We start from the raw sequence: 15,944 nt of genomic DNA, 5'->3' as shown, positions 1-15,944 counted from the left end.
TTCTAATTTTACTATGTTATTTTATTTCATACTTATCTTGTCTTGCACAGTCTCTGGAGCGCAACAGTAAGAAGCATTTTGTATAAAAGTATTCTGTACTTCTGTATGACAACTATTAAAGAAACTTGGACCTAAAGGCCATAAAGGGCAAGAACGTCTCATTCACAATAGCAGCGGTCGGGCAGCCCGAGAAGCGGTACAGCATCACTAAGGCATTTACAAGCCATGACATAGGTCTGTCAAGCTACAACTACCCCATCCCACAGCTGATGGCGAAGTACGCGCACCTACGCAGACTACCTATACCGCTCATCGACGGCGCCACACCGACCCTGCTCATAGGCTCCGACCACGCGAACCTCATTGTCCCAATTGAGGCGGCCCACATTGGACCCAAAGGATGCCCAGTCGCGGTTCAGACCCGACTGGGGTGGACGCTCCAGGGCCCCCTCTACGGACTTGCCAGCCAACCCACGTCTACACGCTGCCTGTACACAAAGGTGAGCGACACAGGCCACTCTCTCGTACAGCCCGTTGAGAGGCTATTGACATTAGACGAGAGGCCTGTGAGAGAACAGTGGGCGCAAGAAGAAGGAGTTCCGAACTCCACCCCCCTCAGCTGCACGCCAAGCGACGTAGCTGACCCCGAACCCAGCACCCCACACTACCTCTTAAGGGGGCGGCCGGACCCGGCCCCTCCTCAGACGGGGCACCGAAAGAACAAGAGGAACGGACGGAGGAGGTGGAGACACAACCAAGCACCGATCGACAAGTCTTGGGCCCGCTTCCTCCCAAGCTACCTACCATCCCGTCCAGCCCGTCAGAAATGGGTAAAGGACAGGGACAACCTGAAAGTGGACACAGTCGTTATGATCATAGACCAGTCACTACCCCGTGCTATGTGGCCGGCCGGCCGCGTAAGCAAAGTGATCACTGGTGCCGATGGGAAGGTCAGAGCGGCAGAAGTCATAGTCCAAGGGCGGACCTACACCCGGCCCTTGGCGAAGCTGATAGAGTTGCCAGAGCTCCCTGACCCCCCTGATGACGACCATGACCCACTGACTTTGTAGATCTGACCTACTCCTCACAACAGATATTGAGCAGTTGACTGGACTATTAATCTGTCTCCCTTAACTAATTAGGTGCGGACTAATTAGGAGGCGGCTGTTGTGAAGGGCCAGATTAAAGCTGAGAATCTACATTTATTGTTTTATATACATTGTATATTATTTATATATACACGGTATATCCCTTTAAGCCTGCGTTCGAATCATAGTAATATTCGCTTTCCTTATTGGATAGCGCCCTCGGTGCCAGACCGCAAGCCCCCAAAGTCGGGTTCAAAGACGAGCCTGGGCATGTTGTAACATGCCCGGAGACAGCGTATTGATTCGAGACGAGAACTGAGGTTCGGGACTAGATAACCACTTAAGTATATATGCTGCGGCAGGTGCGAACAGTAGCTGTTCAACCAGATGTTCATCAAGTTCGGTAACAGTGAAGTGAGCAGCAGTGCGTCTAACAGAGCGTTGAGAACCATGTGCGATTTGAATAGTAAAGTGTCAGATTAATGCAGTAACGTCAAGTTCGACTTAGTTTAATGTGAAGTAAATAGTCGTTAATTTATTGTATATCGTGCCAACCACAGTTCGTTTGTGTGTAGCATTACCCAGCGGTTCGTTCGTTTTAGCTAGTGGACCTTAGCCAGTGCGCGTGGACTAAATACATTGGTGCCAGCACACGAGGAGGCCTAGTCGGAGAACCTGCTGGACATGTGCACAGGAGAACCGGCGGCGGCGATTGCAGAACCATTACTGGTTGGATTATATTGATTGTGGAACGTATTACCCGGAGAAGAGCATCGTTAATCTCCACTGTCGTTTGGATTTAACCTCGTGAGGATTTACATTCGGGCTGGCCTCATGGACCGAGGCTAGCTGGCTATCATCGTTGCTATCGAGCATTGGATTACAGTTATTGCTTTTGTTGCTGATCATTGGATTACAAGGACTGGCTTCTGTACGTGAATCCCCTTATTCTTCATTGAATCAGACTGAGTATCCGAACATTCCTCTATCCTCCAGACCTTACAACTCTGGGAGGAACCCATTGTCTCCAGGCGGTACCAGCGTTGACCTCTATAATTGCTATTATACGCCAGGCGGCGTTAGCCTAGTACCCATCGTAGGAATCATTCTATTCCCAGTGACTTATGCTACTGACTGACTTTATGCCTATTCTTCGCCATACAAGCGCGACCCTAATTCTCATTCTGTAACCTATTGTTGCATAATAATAAATACCCTCAAATACTATTTCCTTGTCAATGCCGTGTTATTATGAGTGTCCACCATATATTCGATGTACTGTCTGGCCAGTAATTAAAGTACATACCTAGCAGTGGTTTAATCTATCACAATCTTTAATACAGTCAGGGTTTTGTAACCCCTCAGTTACATCTTATCCATCAATATATTACCAAAAGAATATCAACAATATTCTCGTGGTTCTTAATTCTAGATTCATAAATACATAGAAATAAAGGGTTTTAATGGCATGCACTGTACTGTATTGTAGAAATACATACGACAGGGGCGACAGTGGCTCGGGAGGTAGATCGGTCGTCTGGTAATCAGAAAGTTCCCGGTTCGATTCCCGTTCCTCCCGGGCAGCGTGTCGAAGTGTCCTTGAGCAAGACACTTAACCCCTAACTGCTCCCGATGAGCAGGTTGGCACCTTGCATGGTCGCCTCCGCCGTCGGTGTGTGAGTGAATGTGAGGAACAAATTGTAAAGCACTTTGGATAAAAGCTGTTATATATCGTAATAGCTTACGCTCTGCTCATAGTGGAACTATCCCTTTATCCAGTCTAATAATGAATAATTTTCTCCACATGCACACACCCATCCGCCTGGCCACACCCACATCCGCTCATCTACATAAGCGGGGTTGTGGCCACACCATCAGCTCCTTCCCTATTTTCACCACGAAAAGTGTCTGTACAAAACCACTTTAAGTTTAGTGCCGAAATAGTTATTGGAGAAGAGGAGCTGCGTTGACATTGTATCTTTGTTTTCTCTCTCACAATTTTTTGAGGAAATAAAGCGATAATGTCTTCGACACCGGAGTGTCTAGAAGATGATGATCGTTCTGACCTCCACCGGCGCTTCGCATTAGGGGCGCACGTCGCTGAGCAATCCCCGCCGGCATTGTCTCCGGCTCTGCAGCTGGATACTGTGCTTTGGGAGGCGGTCGGCTGGGTGAGGGCTGACGGCCTCTCTGGGCGGGTGATGTTTTTGCGACGTGAGCTTCAGGTGTGTCAGTTATGGGGGGACAACTGCACAGCTTGCGAAGGTCGGCTCCAGGCTAGAATCCTTTTCGCTGCCCCTTGGCGGCGTGGAGGGGGTTCTAGTTTGATGCCCCACGATAACATAGGCTCCTCCTCAGTGAAGTCGTAGCTTTGTTTTCCTGGGACCATGATTCCGAATCTGCGGTTCAATTCCCCGGGTCTCTGGACAAACGGATACCCTCTGCCGCCGCGCTGGCCCCGCTTTTCAAGACGAAAAACACCCGGCGTGAGGGGGGTGAGCTTGGTGTTTCATTATGAGAATATCTCAGAGCTCAGGTCGGCTGCAGCCAGTGGCGGCTCGCCACCGGGGGCGCTAGGGCGCCGACCCACCTGAGACCCATGAGAGAAGAAGAAAAAAAAACGTTTTTGTTTTTTGTTTTATAGCCCTATAAATAATATAAACATGTTTAAAATGAATAATATTTACTCATTTTAAGTATGTTTGTGTTTCCAATGCACAATATAACGTTAATATCTAAAATAAAAAATACTTGTTTTCCTGAACAGGAAGTGACATACTTTTTTTTATTTTTTTTATTTTTTTGTATTTCTCGGCCCGGGCTAGACGCAATTGCGCTCTGAGTGCGCGTCACTGGTTGATCGCTGTATCCGTCGCAGCCAATCAGTGCGTAGCGCGTTGTGCGTTGAAATATGACTATTATGTTGGAATCCGGGCGCGATTTGAAGCGGTCTAGGCAGCAGCGCCAAGAATTTCTGTAGCCGCATTTCGCGGAGACGCTCTCTGATTGGCCGACGCCAGTATTTTTTTCCGTAGCAGCATTTCGCGGAGACGATCTCTGATTGGCCGAATCCACTTTCTAATGTTCCAATTCCAGCTTATTCTAGGTTGGTGGTAGATAGTTGTTGTTGTTGTGAGATGCAGCTGTTTGTCTTAGAGCGTGACTGCAAGTTCTTTAGACGGTTAAGCTTAGGCACTCTTTCAAAGTTGGTTAAGGTTAGAGTTTGTCTTAGAGCATGGCGATAGAACGCCAGGTAGTTTGCAGTCTGTTCGATGCGGAAATGGACAAAGAAATGAAGTACTTGTGTTGTGTGGTGCTAACTGCTAACAGCTAACACTTGGCTAACAAGCTATATGGCGGATGCAGTCTGGACAGTGGTCTGGAATACATCAACAGTGGATTATACACTTTATCAAGCCCTCCTGCCCTGGACGTTTCAACTAAACAGTGAGTCTCTCTCTCTCTCGCTCTCTCTCTCTCTCGCTCTCGCTACACAGCTGTCTCCGCGAAATGCGGCTAGGGAAAAAAGTATTGACTGTGCTTGCTGAGACGATAATAGGCTAGCGATTCAAAACGCGCTGCTGTGTTGTGAACTATAACATTAATTTAGCTGCTGCTGATGCATAATGAATGAATGGTGAGTTGTTTAAAATGACAACATACATGTGTTAATTATTTTATTGGAATGATCCGAGAGACAGAGCGAGAGATTGCTCCAGAGCATCTCAGAGCATTACATTTTCAACTCGACCTAACGTGAACTGCGACCCACAAGGCTCCGAGAGTACCAGCCGCTACTGGCTGCAGCCCACGTACAACGAGGGGCTTGCTGCCGATACCGCTGTGTCTGGTAAACACAGTTCTGTGAGAGGGGCCGTGTGTTGCCCTTTTTTCCTTTTTCTTCTGGTAAGAAGAGGAAAAGACAGCGGCTGTCTGAAGTGTTGGCCTGTATTGCTATTCTCACGTTGTACAGCTTCAGTAGTAGCCGCTTAGCTTGCCACTGCGTTAGCTGGCGGCTACGCTCGGCTAGGAACGTTAGCTTGATGCTATCAGTTAGCCTGGAGTTAGCTGTTAGCTTATGCTACAACCATAGCCGTGAGGTTAGCGGGCCCTGGCACTCTGACTACGACGTCATCTCTGGTAGAAGATGTCGTCGGGCCTGCGAGGCTCCAGCCATTGCCTCTTCTGGCCTTGCCAGCGAGAGGCCTTCGTCAACGTGGTAGACCAACCTGTGTTGCGGCCTTTCGTCCTGCGTACGTTGGTGCAGGTAAGATGTCCGGTCGCTTTGTTGTCTTGGTCGCTTGTATAGCTTAGGTTAGCATTGGCCAAGGCTTATGTCCTCTCTCTACCTGAAAACAGTGTTGTTTTTTACGTTAGTAAAAATAAACTGGTTTTTAGTTGTATGATGAGAAGTTGTGTGTGTTCATGTAACATTTAGACAACGTGGCTGAGTCCACAACTGGCTGGATGTTACCCTACAACGCTGTACATAGTGGCATATGATTGAGGGCCTGAGTCCCTCTCTTAGCTTGTTATTCTTTACTTAAGGGTAATGATAGAAATAACAAGTGCCAAGTTTTGTGCATGATGTAAAGCTTTTACTCTACAGGTAGAAGTATGTGCTTCATCTGGCGTGCCATGCGCCTGGTATCACGGCTCTGTTTTTTCATTTGGCGTCGTATCAGGGGTGAGGGGGTGGGTGAAATTATTCCCCGGTTTGCCCCTGCCCCCCCCCCCCCCCCTCTCCCCTCAAATATGATTTTGTTTACAAAATGTGTGTTGATTCACTATATTTTGGGGGATACGGTGTAAGCCCTCAGTTACTGCTGGGGTTGTGCTCTTGCTTAGAGAGAGGCAGTTTTCTCTGAAAATTGTTTGGTCGCTGTTATGTAGACTTAGCAAGGCCTGTGACCAGCACTTGATCGAGGACTTATGTCTTCTCTCATCATAAAAAAACGGCGTTCCTCTTGCAGTAGTGAGAGTGAACTTTTTGCCCTTTTTTGTTGTGAAAGAGGGTTGTGTGTATCGTGTTTTCACGTTTAAGGCCACAACGGGGATAGGTGTTGGCCTACATACGTTTACATGTGTAGCTCTTGTACCAAGGCCCCTCTCTTTGGTCTGTGTTTTTCTTACTTTAGGGTAAAGGTGTAAAAAATTCAGGTGGCAAGTTCGCACATGAGCCTGAAGCCATGTATAAAGCCAGTTTTTGCACAGACGAGGTTATCATCTGTGGCTGGCATGCAGAATGTGAAGCTGTTACCCTAACCGGTATAATGCACTTTCATGTAGCGCGCTACGACTGGTGTCATGGCTCTGCTTTGTTGTTGCATCGTATCAGGGGTGAGGGGTCATAAGGGGTCAGGGTGGGCTAATAAATCCTCCCCCCCCCCTTTACTGATTGGCCGGGAGGTGGGACCTCCTGCCTGTCAGTCTCCCTGTTGGCTGAGGGGCAGCGCGTCACAGGGAGGGGGAAGGGGGGGGGGGGGGGGGTGTATTGGGCCGTTGGTCACTTGGCCCAATTATTATTACATGTATCTTTTTCAATTGTTACTCACGTAGAGGTCTCTCTGGGGGAACTTCTGTCTTCCCCTCTTATGTAAGGAGCAGAATTGACGGGGGTTGCCCTCAGACGCGTCGTATAAGACCTGTGTCTGTGTCTTATTGACCGGCTTCCTGCTGCTTGTCCCAGACAGCATGGAGGGAACGTTGTCTGGTGTTTCTTATTAGAATTCACCATTGATGTGTTTCGGGTTCTTGACGTGCATATAGCGCTGGCCCTGGGTGCTTCCAATGTGGAACCACGTTATGGGCCGGCGCGCCTTTTTTATGCGGGCGACTGTGAAGGAGATTTTTATCTCTACCGAGCGCCACTGCACTAGGTTAGACTCGATGACTCACGTGCATCTCCGGGGGGAGATGACGGAGTAGATAAATTCATTGGCGGAGGGGTCTCACGCCCATGAGGTGGGCCACCAGGAGCAGCGCTTTCACGTACTGTCCATCTTGGTGGCGCCCTCTGTGATGTTTTTAGATCGACACGTGTACCTACCCCCCTCTTAGGGGATGGTGGCATGACTAGGACGCGGGACTGGTTCTGGTCGCGCCGGACCAGGTCAGTTACCCCGTTGTCCGCCGGGGTGCAGATCTGCTGTTCTGGTACCCCGAAGGACTTTGTGCTTTTCCGGGGGGAAAATGCCGGGTCAGTCCGGGGATTGATGTCGTGGATGTGTGTGTCATATGTATGCCACTACAAGTTGCCCATAACAGTGGCGTGCTTGGTCCATACTGTGTTGTACCTTGCGCTGTGTTAAGGGGCCTGGTCCTTCTCCATTTGTTTCACCCCTCCCTCCCCCTGCTGGGCGGGGATGGGAGGGGGCTGTCGGGGTGGTTGCTGTCAACCCCTCTAGGCATCCCTGTGTAGGTCCCGGTCCGCCAGGCCCAGGTCCGGACTCGTTCTCGTCGACCTGTTGGCCTGGGTTAACCCTTTGAAAACTGAAACACTTGTACTGCTTGTATAGCCTGTGTATACACGCAGTTATGTTTCTAAGTTTTCTTGGTGGGTTAAGGGAACAACCGCCTCCTGTTAAACTAAACATAGGGAGGTGGTTGGTTCTCCGGTGTGTTGGTAGCAGAGTCGACTCTCGGGTTGAGGCCGGGCTTGACCCCGTCTGCCCGAGAGTATGCCCCCGCATCTTTTATGACGTCTGCCAATTGTGTCAGCCTCTCCTTTGAACCTCGACCCCGCTGGAGGGGTCGGGTTTGTGGAGGTCATGACATGGTGCACAGCATACCGAACGCCCCTTCTGCCGGGTACTGTTCTCACAGTAGACCCCTTAGGTGCCTGTCTAGTCCGCAGTGCTCCAGGCACAGGTTGAGTTCTGGCCTGTTGCCTGGATTGAGGGATCAACCCCCTTGGGGGTTGTCTCCCCGGCGCGCCGTCTGGCCCCACAGTATTGTGGGGGGGTAGCCTCTTGGGGGTTACGGCCATGCCAACCTGGACACGCCCGATCTCGTCAGATCTCGGAAACTAAGCAGGTTCGGCCCTGGTTAGTTCTTGGATGGGAGACCCCCTGATGGTGTGGCCATGACCCCGCTTATGTAGAGGAGCGGATGTGGGTATGGCCAGGCGGATGGGTGTGTGCATGTGGAGAAAATTATTCATTATTAGACTGGATAAAGGGATAGTTGCACTACGAGCAGAGCGCTCGCTATACTCATATAACTATGGTTGTAGAATAACCGTATGTTATATAAATGCACCATTTATTTATTTACATACTGAACATTTCACACGTGTCTTGTAGCACTGGGAACATCAACGTGAATTTAAATGACACAAAGACGATTAGTTTCTCATCTCATCGACGTTTGTTTTCCGCAGGGAACAGAGATCAACTGAACGACCTGGCAAAGAACCCAGACTTCGAGAACAGAAGCCTGTCCGAACTGAGGACCATCATCCTGCGCGAGTTCACCAGCCGAGACGAGGCGCGGGGGATCATCTTCACCAAGACACGCCGCAGTGCCATTGCCCTGAGCCAGTGGGTCCAGGAGAACCCCAAGTTCGAGGAGGTCGGAGTGAAAGCTTGCTATGTGATCGGAGGAGGCGACCAGAGTGTTGTCAAGCCCATGACCTCTGTGAGTGGAGCACTGTAGCAGCTGGGTGGGCACGAGTGACGCTTTCCTACATCCACATGGGGGCGGGAGGTAGAGCGGTCGTCTGGTAATCCGGAGGTATCCCGGTTCAATTCACGCTCCTCCCGGGCAGCGTGTCGAAGACACTTAACCCCTAACTGCTCCCGATGAGCAGGTTGGCACCTTGCATGGTTGCCTCTGCTGTCGGTGTGTGAATGGGTGAATGGGAGGAACAAATTGTAAAGCGCTTTGGATAAAAGCTGTTTATTTATCCAGTGCACATTGTATTCGTAGTAAATGGTGCATTTATATAACAGCTTTTATCCAAAGCGCTTTACAACTTATGCCTCACATTCACCCATTCACTCACACACTCACCATGCAAGGTGCCAACCTGCTCATCGGGAGCAGTTCGGGGTTAAGTGTCTTGCTCAAGGACACTTCGACACGCTGCCCGGGAGGAGGGGGAATCTAACTGGGAACCTTCCAATTACCAGACGACCACTCCATCTCCTGAATCACTGTTGCCCCCCCATTGTTGTACCAAGTAATTGTTTAGGGGGAAAAAATGTGGAGCGCATTTTAAAGCGCACGGCAGCAGCAATAATGAGATATTGCGCAAAGTCACACACACACACACAGCAATATACCCGATGCTTAATGCGTATTGTCAGTCAAAACAGTCAGTTACCATTTGTAATAATTACATTACCTCCACTCTGTCTGCAGCAGGTCTCTCCGCTCATGGAACGGCATGACCATATCAATAGTCTATGAACACTACACAAAGTGGGCGACATGTTGTTGGCGCAATTCAGAAATGCACAAACATGAACCGCTGTTTTCTTTTAGATAACGCTAAGCTAACTGTTTTTATTGTTTAGATAACACTAAGCTAACTGTTTTTATCGTTTATCAGTGTTTCTCAACTGGTGGGTCGCGGATGTGTGTGTAAAAAAATTAAAAATAAAAATTATTATTAGTTTTTTGCACTACCTATCTTTGTGCAAGTGGCTTCTCAGCTCTGGTCCAACTGAAGACAAAACAGAGGAACAGATTGGACATTGAGCATGACCTCAGAGTTGCTTTGTCTACTATCCCCCCCGACTTTGAGACTCTTGTCAGGAGCAAACAACATCCCCAGTTATCCCATTAGTTCCCTGGGATGTTAAGCTAAGAAGTCTGCTAAGAAGGATATATTATTTATTATTATTATTATTATTTTATTTCATTGTGTTTTTAGCCCTAGTTGCACTTTTGTTGCAACCCCAGTTATCCAATTAGTTCCCCCAAACTTACTGTAGGTCTGTTATGTTAAGCTAAGAAGTCTGCTAAGAAGCATTATTATTATTATTATTATTATTATTATTATTATTATTATTATTATTATTATTATTATTATTATTATTATTATTATTATTATTATTATTATTATTATTATTTTATTGGGTTTTTAGCCCTAGTTGCACTTTTGTTGCAACCCCAGTTATCCCATTAGTTACCCCAAACTTAGGTCTGTTATGTTAAGCTAAGAAGTCTGCTAAGAAGCATAATTATTTATTATTATTATTATTATTATTATTATTATTATTATTATTATTATTATTATTATTATTATTATTATTATTATTATTATTATTATTTAATTTCATTGGGGTTTTAGCCCTAGTTGCACTTTTGTTGCAACCCTAACCCTAAGCCTAACCCTAACTTTTGTTGCAACCCCAGTTATCCCATTAGTTCCCCCAAACTTAGGTCTGTTATGTTAAGCTAAGAAGTCTGCTAAGAACCATATATTATTTATTATTATTTTATTTCATTGGGTTTTTAGCCCTAGTTGCACTTTTTTGTGTTTATTTCATGTTTTTAACAGTGCATGAAAGATTGCGTATTACTGCACAATGTTTCTTTTTTTTAATAAATCATAGTGGTTCAAAAATGTTGGTTGCGACTTAATGACTAAGGAAAATGTTGGGCCCTGAGGCTAGACCAGTTGAGAACCACTGGTTTAGATAACACTAAGCTAACTGTTTTTATCTTTCAGATAACGCTAAGCTAACTGTTTTTATCATTTAGATAACGCTACGGTATCTGTTTTTATCGTTTAGATAACGCTAAGTTAACTGTTTTTATCTTTCAGATAATGCTAAGCTAACAGTTTTTATCGTTTAGATAACGCTAAGCTAACTGTTTTTATCTTTCAGATGGGATCATCCCTATGTTCCCCGGGTCCTATGTTCCCCGATTGATTGATTAATTTATTGAAAATGTTATACATTTTTATTATTTTATTAATTATTAATGTCCGCCTTGTTTCGAACTGGTTACGGTTAGAGTTTGGGATCAGGGCTGGTGGTCTAAAATGTTCAATCAATCAATCAATCAATCAATCGGGGAACATAGGACCCAGGGAACATAGACATGCTCCCTTTCAGATAACGCTAAGCTAACTGTTTCTATCTTTTAGATAACGCTGAGCTAACTGTTTTTATCGTTCAAATAATGCTAAGCTAACTGTTCTTATTGTTTAGATAATGCTAAGCTAACTGTTTTTATCTTTCAGATAACGCTAAGCTAACTGTTTTTATCGTTTAGATAACGCTAAGCTAACTGTTTTTATCTTTCAGATAACACTAAGCTAACATTTTTTATCTTTCAAATAATGCTAAGTTAACTGTTCTTTTCGTTTAGATAACGCTATGCTAACTGTTTTTATCGTTCAAATAACGCTAAGCTAACTGTTCTTATTGTTTAGATAACGCTAAGCTAACTGTTTTAATCTTTCAGATAACGCTGAGCTAACTGTTTTTTATCATTTAGATAACGCTAAGCTAACTGTTTCTATCTTTTAGATAACACTCACGCCTTGCAGGATTTCAGAGTTCTGTTTCAGTGGCACAAAGAAGCAAAACATTTGGTGATTAAAAAGAAAACGAGCACCCTCAAAAACCACTCGAGTTCAGTTTGAAACGGCGACTACTCAAGTCAGTAGAAGCCAGTGGTGGAAAGTAACTAAGTATTCTTACTCAAGTGCTGTACTTAAGTAAAATGTTGTGCTACTTGTACTTTACGTGAGTATTTACATTTTATGGAACTTTATACTTTTACTCCACTACATTTATCTGAACCCATCAGTTACTAGTTACTTTGAAGAAAAAGATTTTGGATAGAAAACATGGCAAAGATGAAGATTATATACTTTCAAATCCGAAGCCTGTCAACTTCAAGATGACGAAATAAGGGCAGCATAACTGGAACACATACCACTTTAACAACACCTTTAATCAGAGCAGCATAAGTGGACCACATACCACTTCAACATTAACCTGGATGGAGGTTTGAACGCTCCCAAGCACTAGAGCTGTGAATCTTCACTGGCCTCACGATTCGATTACGATTCAGCTGTCCTCGATTCGATTCTACGATGCATCTCGATGCAGCTCAATAATATACTCAATAATATATTACATCCTCAATTTTATAATCTATATTACGGTACTGCACATGGCTACTTTTTCATCAATTAATACAAGCAGTCAGATAAATTAACTTTTATTTAGAATCAGAATGTCAAAATAATGGGAAAAGAAAGGCATACACACATTGGGGGATATCTTCGATGACCATGGTTTCCGCAGTTATCAAGATATATTCAACAAATGTAACCTCACCAGTTCCACTTATCTTTTTTATCTACAAATAAGAGCAGCTTTGGGGGCTCACGGAGTCCCATTAAATATTCCACTTGAGCACCACAGATTTCACAAATTATTTTATGACAAGGAGACGTCGAGAGGCTTCGTCTCTGACTTTTATCGCCACTTACTTACGTCCTCATATGAGGTCCTTCCCCTAGACTCGGTTTGGAGGAAGGATATCCCAAACCTGGAAGTAGATTTTGATTGGGATGCAGTCTGGGAAAACGTTTGGCTATCATCACGCAACCCAGATCACCAACAGATTAATCTTAATTTTGTTCATAGGATTTACCTGACTCCTAGACGTTTGCACCTAATGGGTCTCAGACAAGACTCTCGATGCTCCTTGTGTTCAAACGGTGCTATTGGTACATATATATGCATATGTTTTGGGAATGCCCTCCTGTTAAGATTTTCTGGGAAAAAGAAACCACTCAATTATCGGAATTTTTTATCTCTGACCATACCTACACTGCCTTCTGTATTGTTGTTGAATGATGTTTCTCAGTTATCGACCTCTGTACATGTAAAGAGACAAATTTTGGCCGGTCTTACGGCTGCCAAAAAGTTTATAGCGTCACGCTGGATTCAACCGGATAAAATGTGCCGGAAGGTATGGGTCTTACCTATCTCGATGTGATTTATCTAGAATTTTAGGTGTTAATGAAGCCAGCATAGCAGTCTGGGTAGCTGTGGTGGAGAAGATAAAGGGAAGCATATACATTTGTAATTTTCTGATGTTAAATGAAATAGTGGATGTATAGTCCAAGTGGGGGTCCTGAGGGGGGGGGGGGGGGGGGGGGGGGAAAGAGCAAGGAAGCGCGAGCAAGAGCCCATGTATTGTATTTATTATTTTTATGTCTTTTAATCTACATTCATTCTGATTTAATTACTGGACTGTCATTATTGTTATTGTCCTATGATTTATCATTGATTATTACTGTTACTGTATTGTTTGTCTAGTTTCATGTTAAAAAAAGGGAAAATAAAAGACATTTGTTCAAAAAAAAGAATGTCAAAATAAATGTCTTTACTAGTGTTGCATGATACAGATACTAGAAAGATATCTCGATACCCAGCTGTTAAAAACGGTTAAATACTCCATTTTATTAGTATCAATACTTTTAGAATAGCCTGATGCTATATTTTCTATGAGTTGAGTGGATGCATGACCAGAGCACTAGCTTTAATAATATAATAATAATAATAATAATAATAATAATAATAATAATAATAATAATAATAATAATAATAATAATAATAATAATAATAATAATAATAATAATATTATTATAATAATAATAATATATTTGATTTGTAGGGTGCTTTATAGTTGTGGAGCAAATCCCAAAGCGCTACATTGTAAAATAACATAAAAGCTAGCAAGAGGGTAAACAAATCTTTTTTTTTATGATTTTAATAATCGATTATGTTCTGTCACTGCATCGATGCAGAATCGTCCACGTCCACATCGCGGTGCAGCTTAGAATGGAGACATTTCCACACCCCTACCAAGCACTGGAACACACAAACGTCATGTAGAATGCATACTTTTACTTTAGATACTTGAAGTACATCCAATTGCAAATACTTATCTACATTACTTAAGTAGAATTCGAATGGAGGACTTTTACCAGAGTACTCATTTATCTGGGTATTTCTACTTTTACTTAAGCAAAGGAACTGTGTACTTCTTCCACCACTGATAGAAGCTACACTGATTACACATGTTCCTTAGCATCCTGTCTTGTTTGTGCCACATGCTCAACCACACAACTATTTTGTTTTATAACCAGGCAGAGCAAAGAGATGTTTTGAACAAGTTCCGGAACGGGGAGGTGAACTTACTGATTGCCACCACGGTGGCCGAGGAGGGGCTGGACATAGCGGAGTGCAACGTGGTCATCCGATATGGCCTTGTGACCAACGAGATCGCTATGATTCAGGTCAGTGAGGTCAAGGGTCAACTGACCGTGTCTGATCTTAAAACAGGGGTATTTTCTGGTGTCTGACACGTCACTCTTACTCACAGTATACAGCATCTTTATTGCCTATATTTAGCCTGAGCTTTATTGGTCTGACCACTAACTGTGTCTGACTCCTAACCACCAAAACCTGCACGGACATATATATTCAGATACAATGTCATCTTTATATTAGTTATATTATATTATTATATTGGAGTTAATTCTATTGTTTACACTGTTTATTTTTCTCATATTTTTAATATATTCAGATCAAATTTGAGTTTGAAGCAAAATTTGGATGCTTTATGTTATATCATGTCCTATATTCTATATATTATATGATGTTATATTCCTATATTTATTGTAATGTATAATATAACCAATGGGGCATACAGACCCTCATCTGCACCTTTGTTTACACTGTTTATTTTTTCTCATTTTTATATTCACATCTAATTGTATTGCCTATGTCTTTCTACTATTACCCTGCCCATACCTGTACCTCCCCTCCCCCATGCTGCTATGATGCCCAAATTTCCCCCAAGGGGATCAATAAAGGAATATCTTATCTTATCACTGTTATAGAGTGCCTGATCAGTAACATGGGTCTCCCAGTCCCTCTAAACTCAGTAAACACAAACTAAATTTTTTTCGGGAATTCATATTTCACTTGTAGGGCTGTCCCCGACTAAGGATTTGCATAGTCGACTTTGATTGGCCGAAATTAGCCGATAGTCGACTATAAAAAAAAAATGAAAACAATAAAAGTATAATTATATATATATATATATATATATTTTTTGTATCATTCCATTTGGGCTGTGGGGGGGGGTGCTTAATGTCTGAAGGAGTCAACGGAAGGCTTCTTGTCCTCTGCAAAAGCATGCAATTGGTCCACTGATGGATACATCTTGATATTTGTCTAGTATAGTGTGTTCATTAGCCACGCTTCTAGGTCTAGGTCTCTTTTCTTTTGGAAAGAATGATACAAAATTTAAAGGGGACCTGCATTGCTATTCCTAGCACTATTTGGGCAACTTTACACAATTCCTGTGAGTCTATGGAAGACATCTGTAAGGTTTATTTTAAAAAAATCATTGTTTTATATTTCTAATGGAGTACTCAAAAGCATTATTTTCCAGCCTCAAGATTTCAGCCTGTTATATAGAGTAGGGTCGAGCTGCAGACTCGGAGCCTCGAGGTCCAGATTGGTACTTCCGGCGGCCACAGGACTAATGCGGAAGTATCTCGAAGTACGTCTGACGTAATAGTCCTGTGGCAGGACTATGCGGAAGTATCTCGAAGTACGTCTGACGTATCTCGAATTACGTCTGACGTTTCTCTACGTTAGCTAAGCGAACATTAAACGTTGTATTCATAAAATAATATAAAATCAGCAGCATGGGGAGGGCCGGGGGGAGGGGAGATACAGGTAGTAGAAGACATAGAGGTACAGGTCACATAATTATAGTACAGTGGAGAAGTAAAAATGGAATAAAAAGGCAGTGTAAACAATATACAATATTATTAACTCTAATAATAACACGCCTCGCGGG

At 43.9% G+C, this 15,944-nt stretch overlaps 1 protein-coding gene across 1 annotated transcript in view; it reads left to right on the top strand.

Moving 5' to 3' along the window:
* The window catches only part of ifih1 (interferon induced with helicase C domain 1), a 128,473-nt gene that overhangs the window by 89,581 nt on the left and 22,948 nt on the right, over positions 1–15,944 (top strand). The window contains exons 11-12 of the mRNA XM_084309410.1: positions 8,470–8,726; positions 14,218–14,367. Coding sequence (XP_084165536.1) covers positions 8,470–8,726; positions 14,218–14,367 — 407 coding nt within the window. The remainder of the gene's footprint in view (positions 1–8,469; positions 8,727–14,217; positions 14,368–15,944) is intronic.

This window comes from Notolepis coatsorum, assembly GCF_963971535.1.
Source record: "Notolepis coatsorum genome assembly, chromosome: 3".
In the NCBI taxonomy this organism is placed as follows: Eukaryota; Metazoa; Chordata; class Actinopteri; order Aulopiformes; family Paralepididae; genus Notolepis; species Notolepis coatsorum.
Note: the sequence above shows the minus strand (reverse complement) of the source record. Positions and strands in the feature narration are given on the sequence as shown.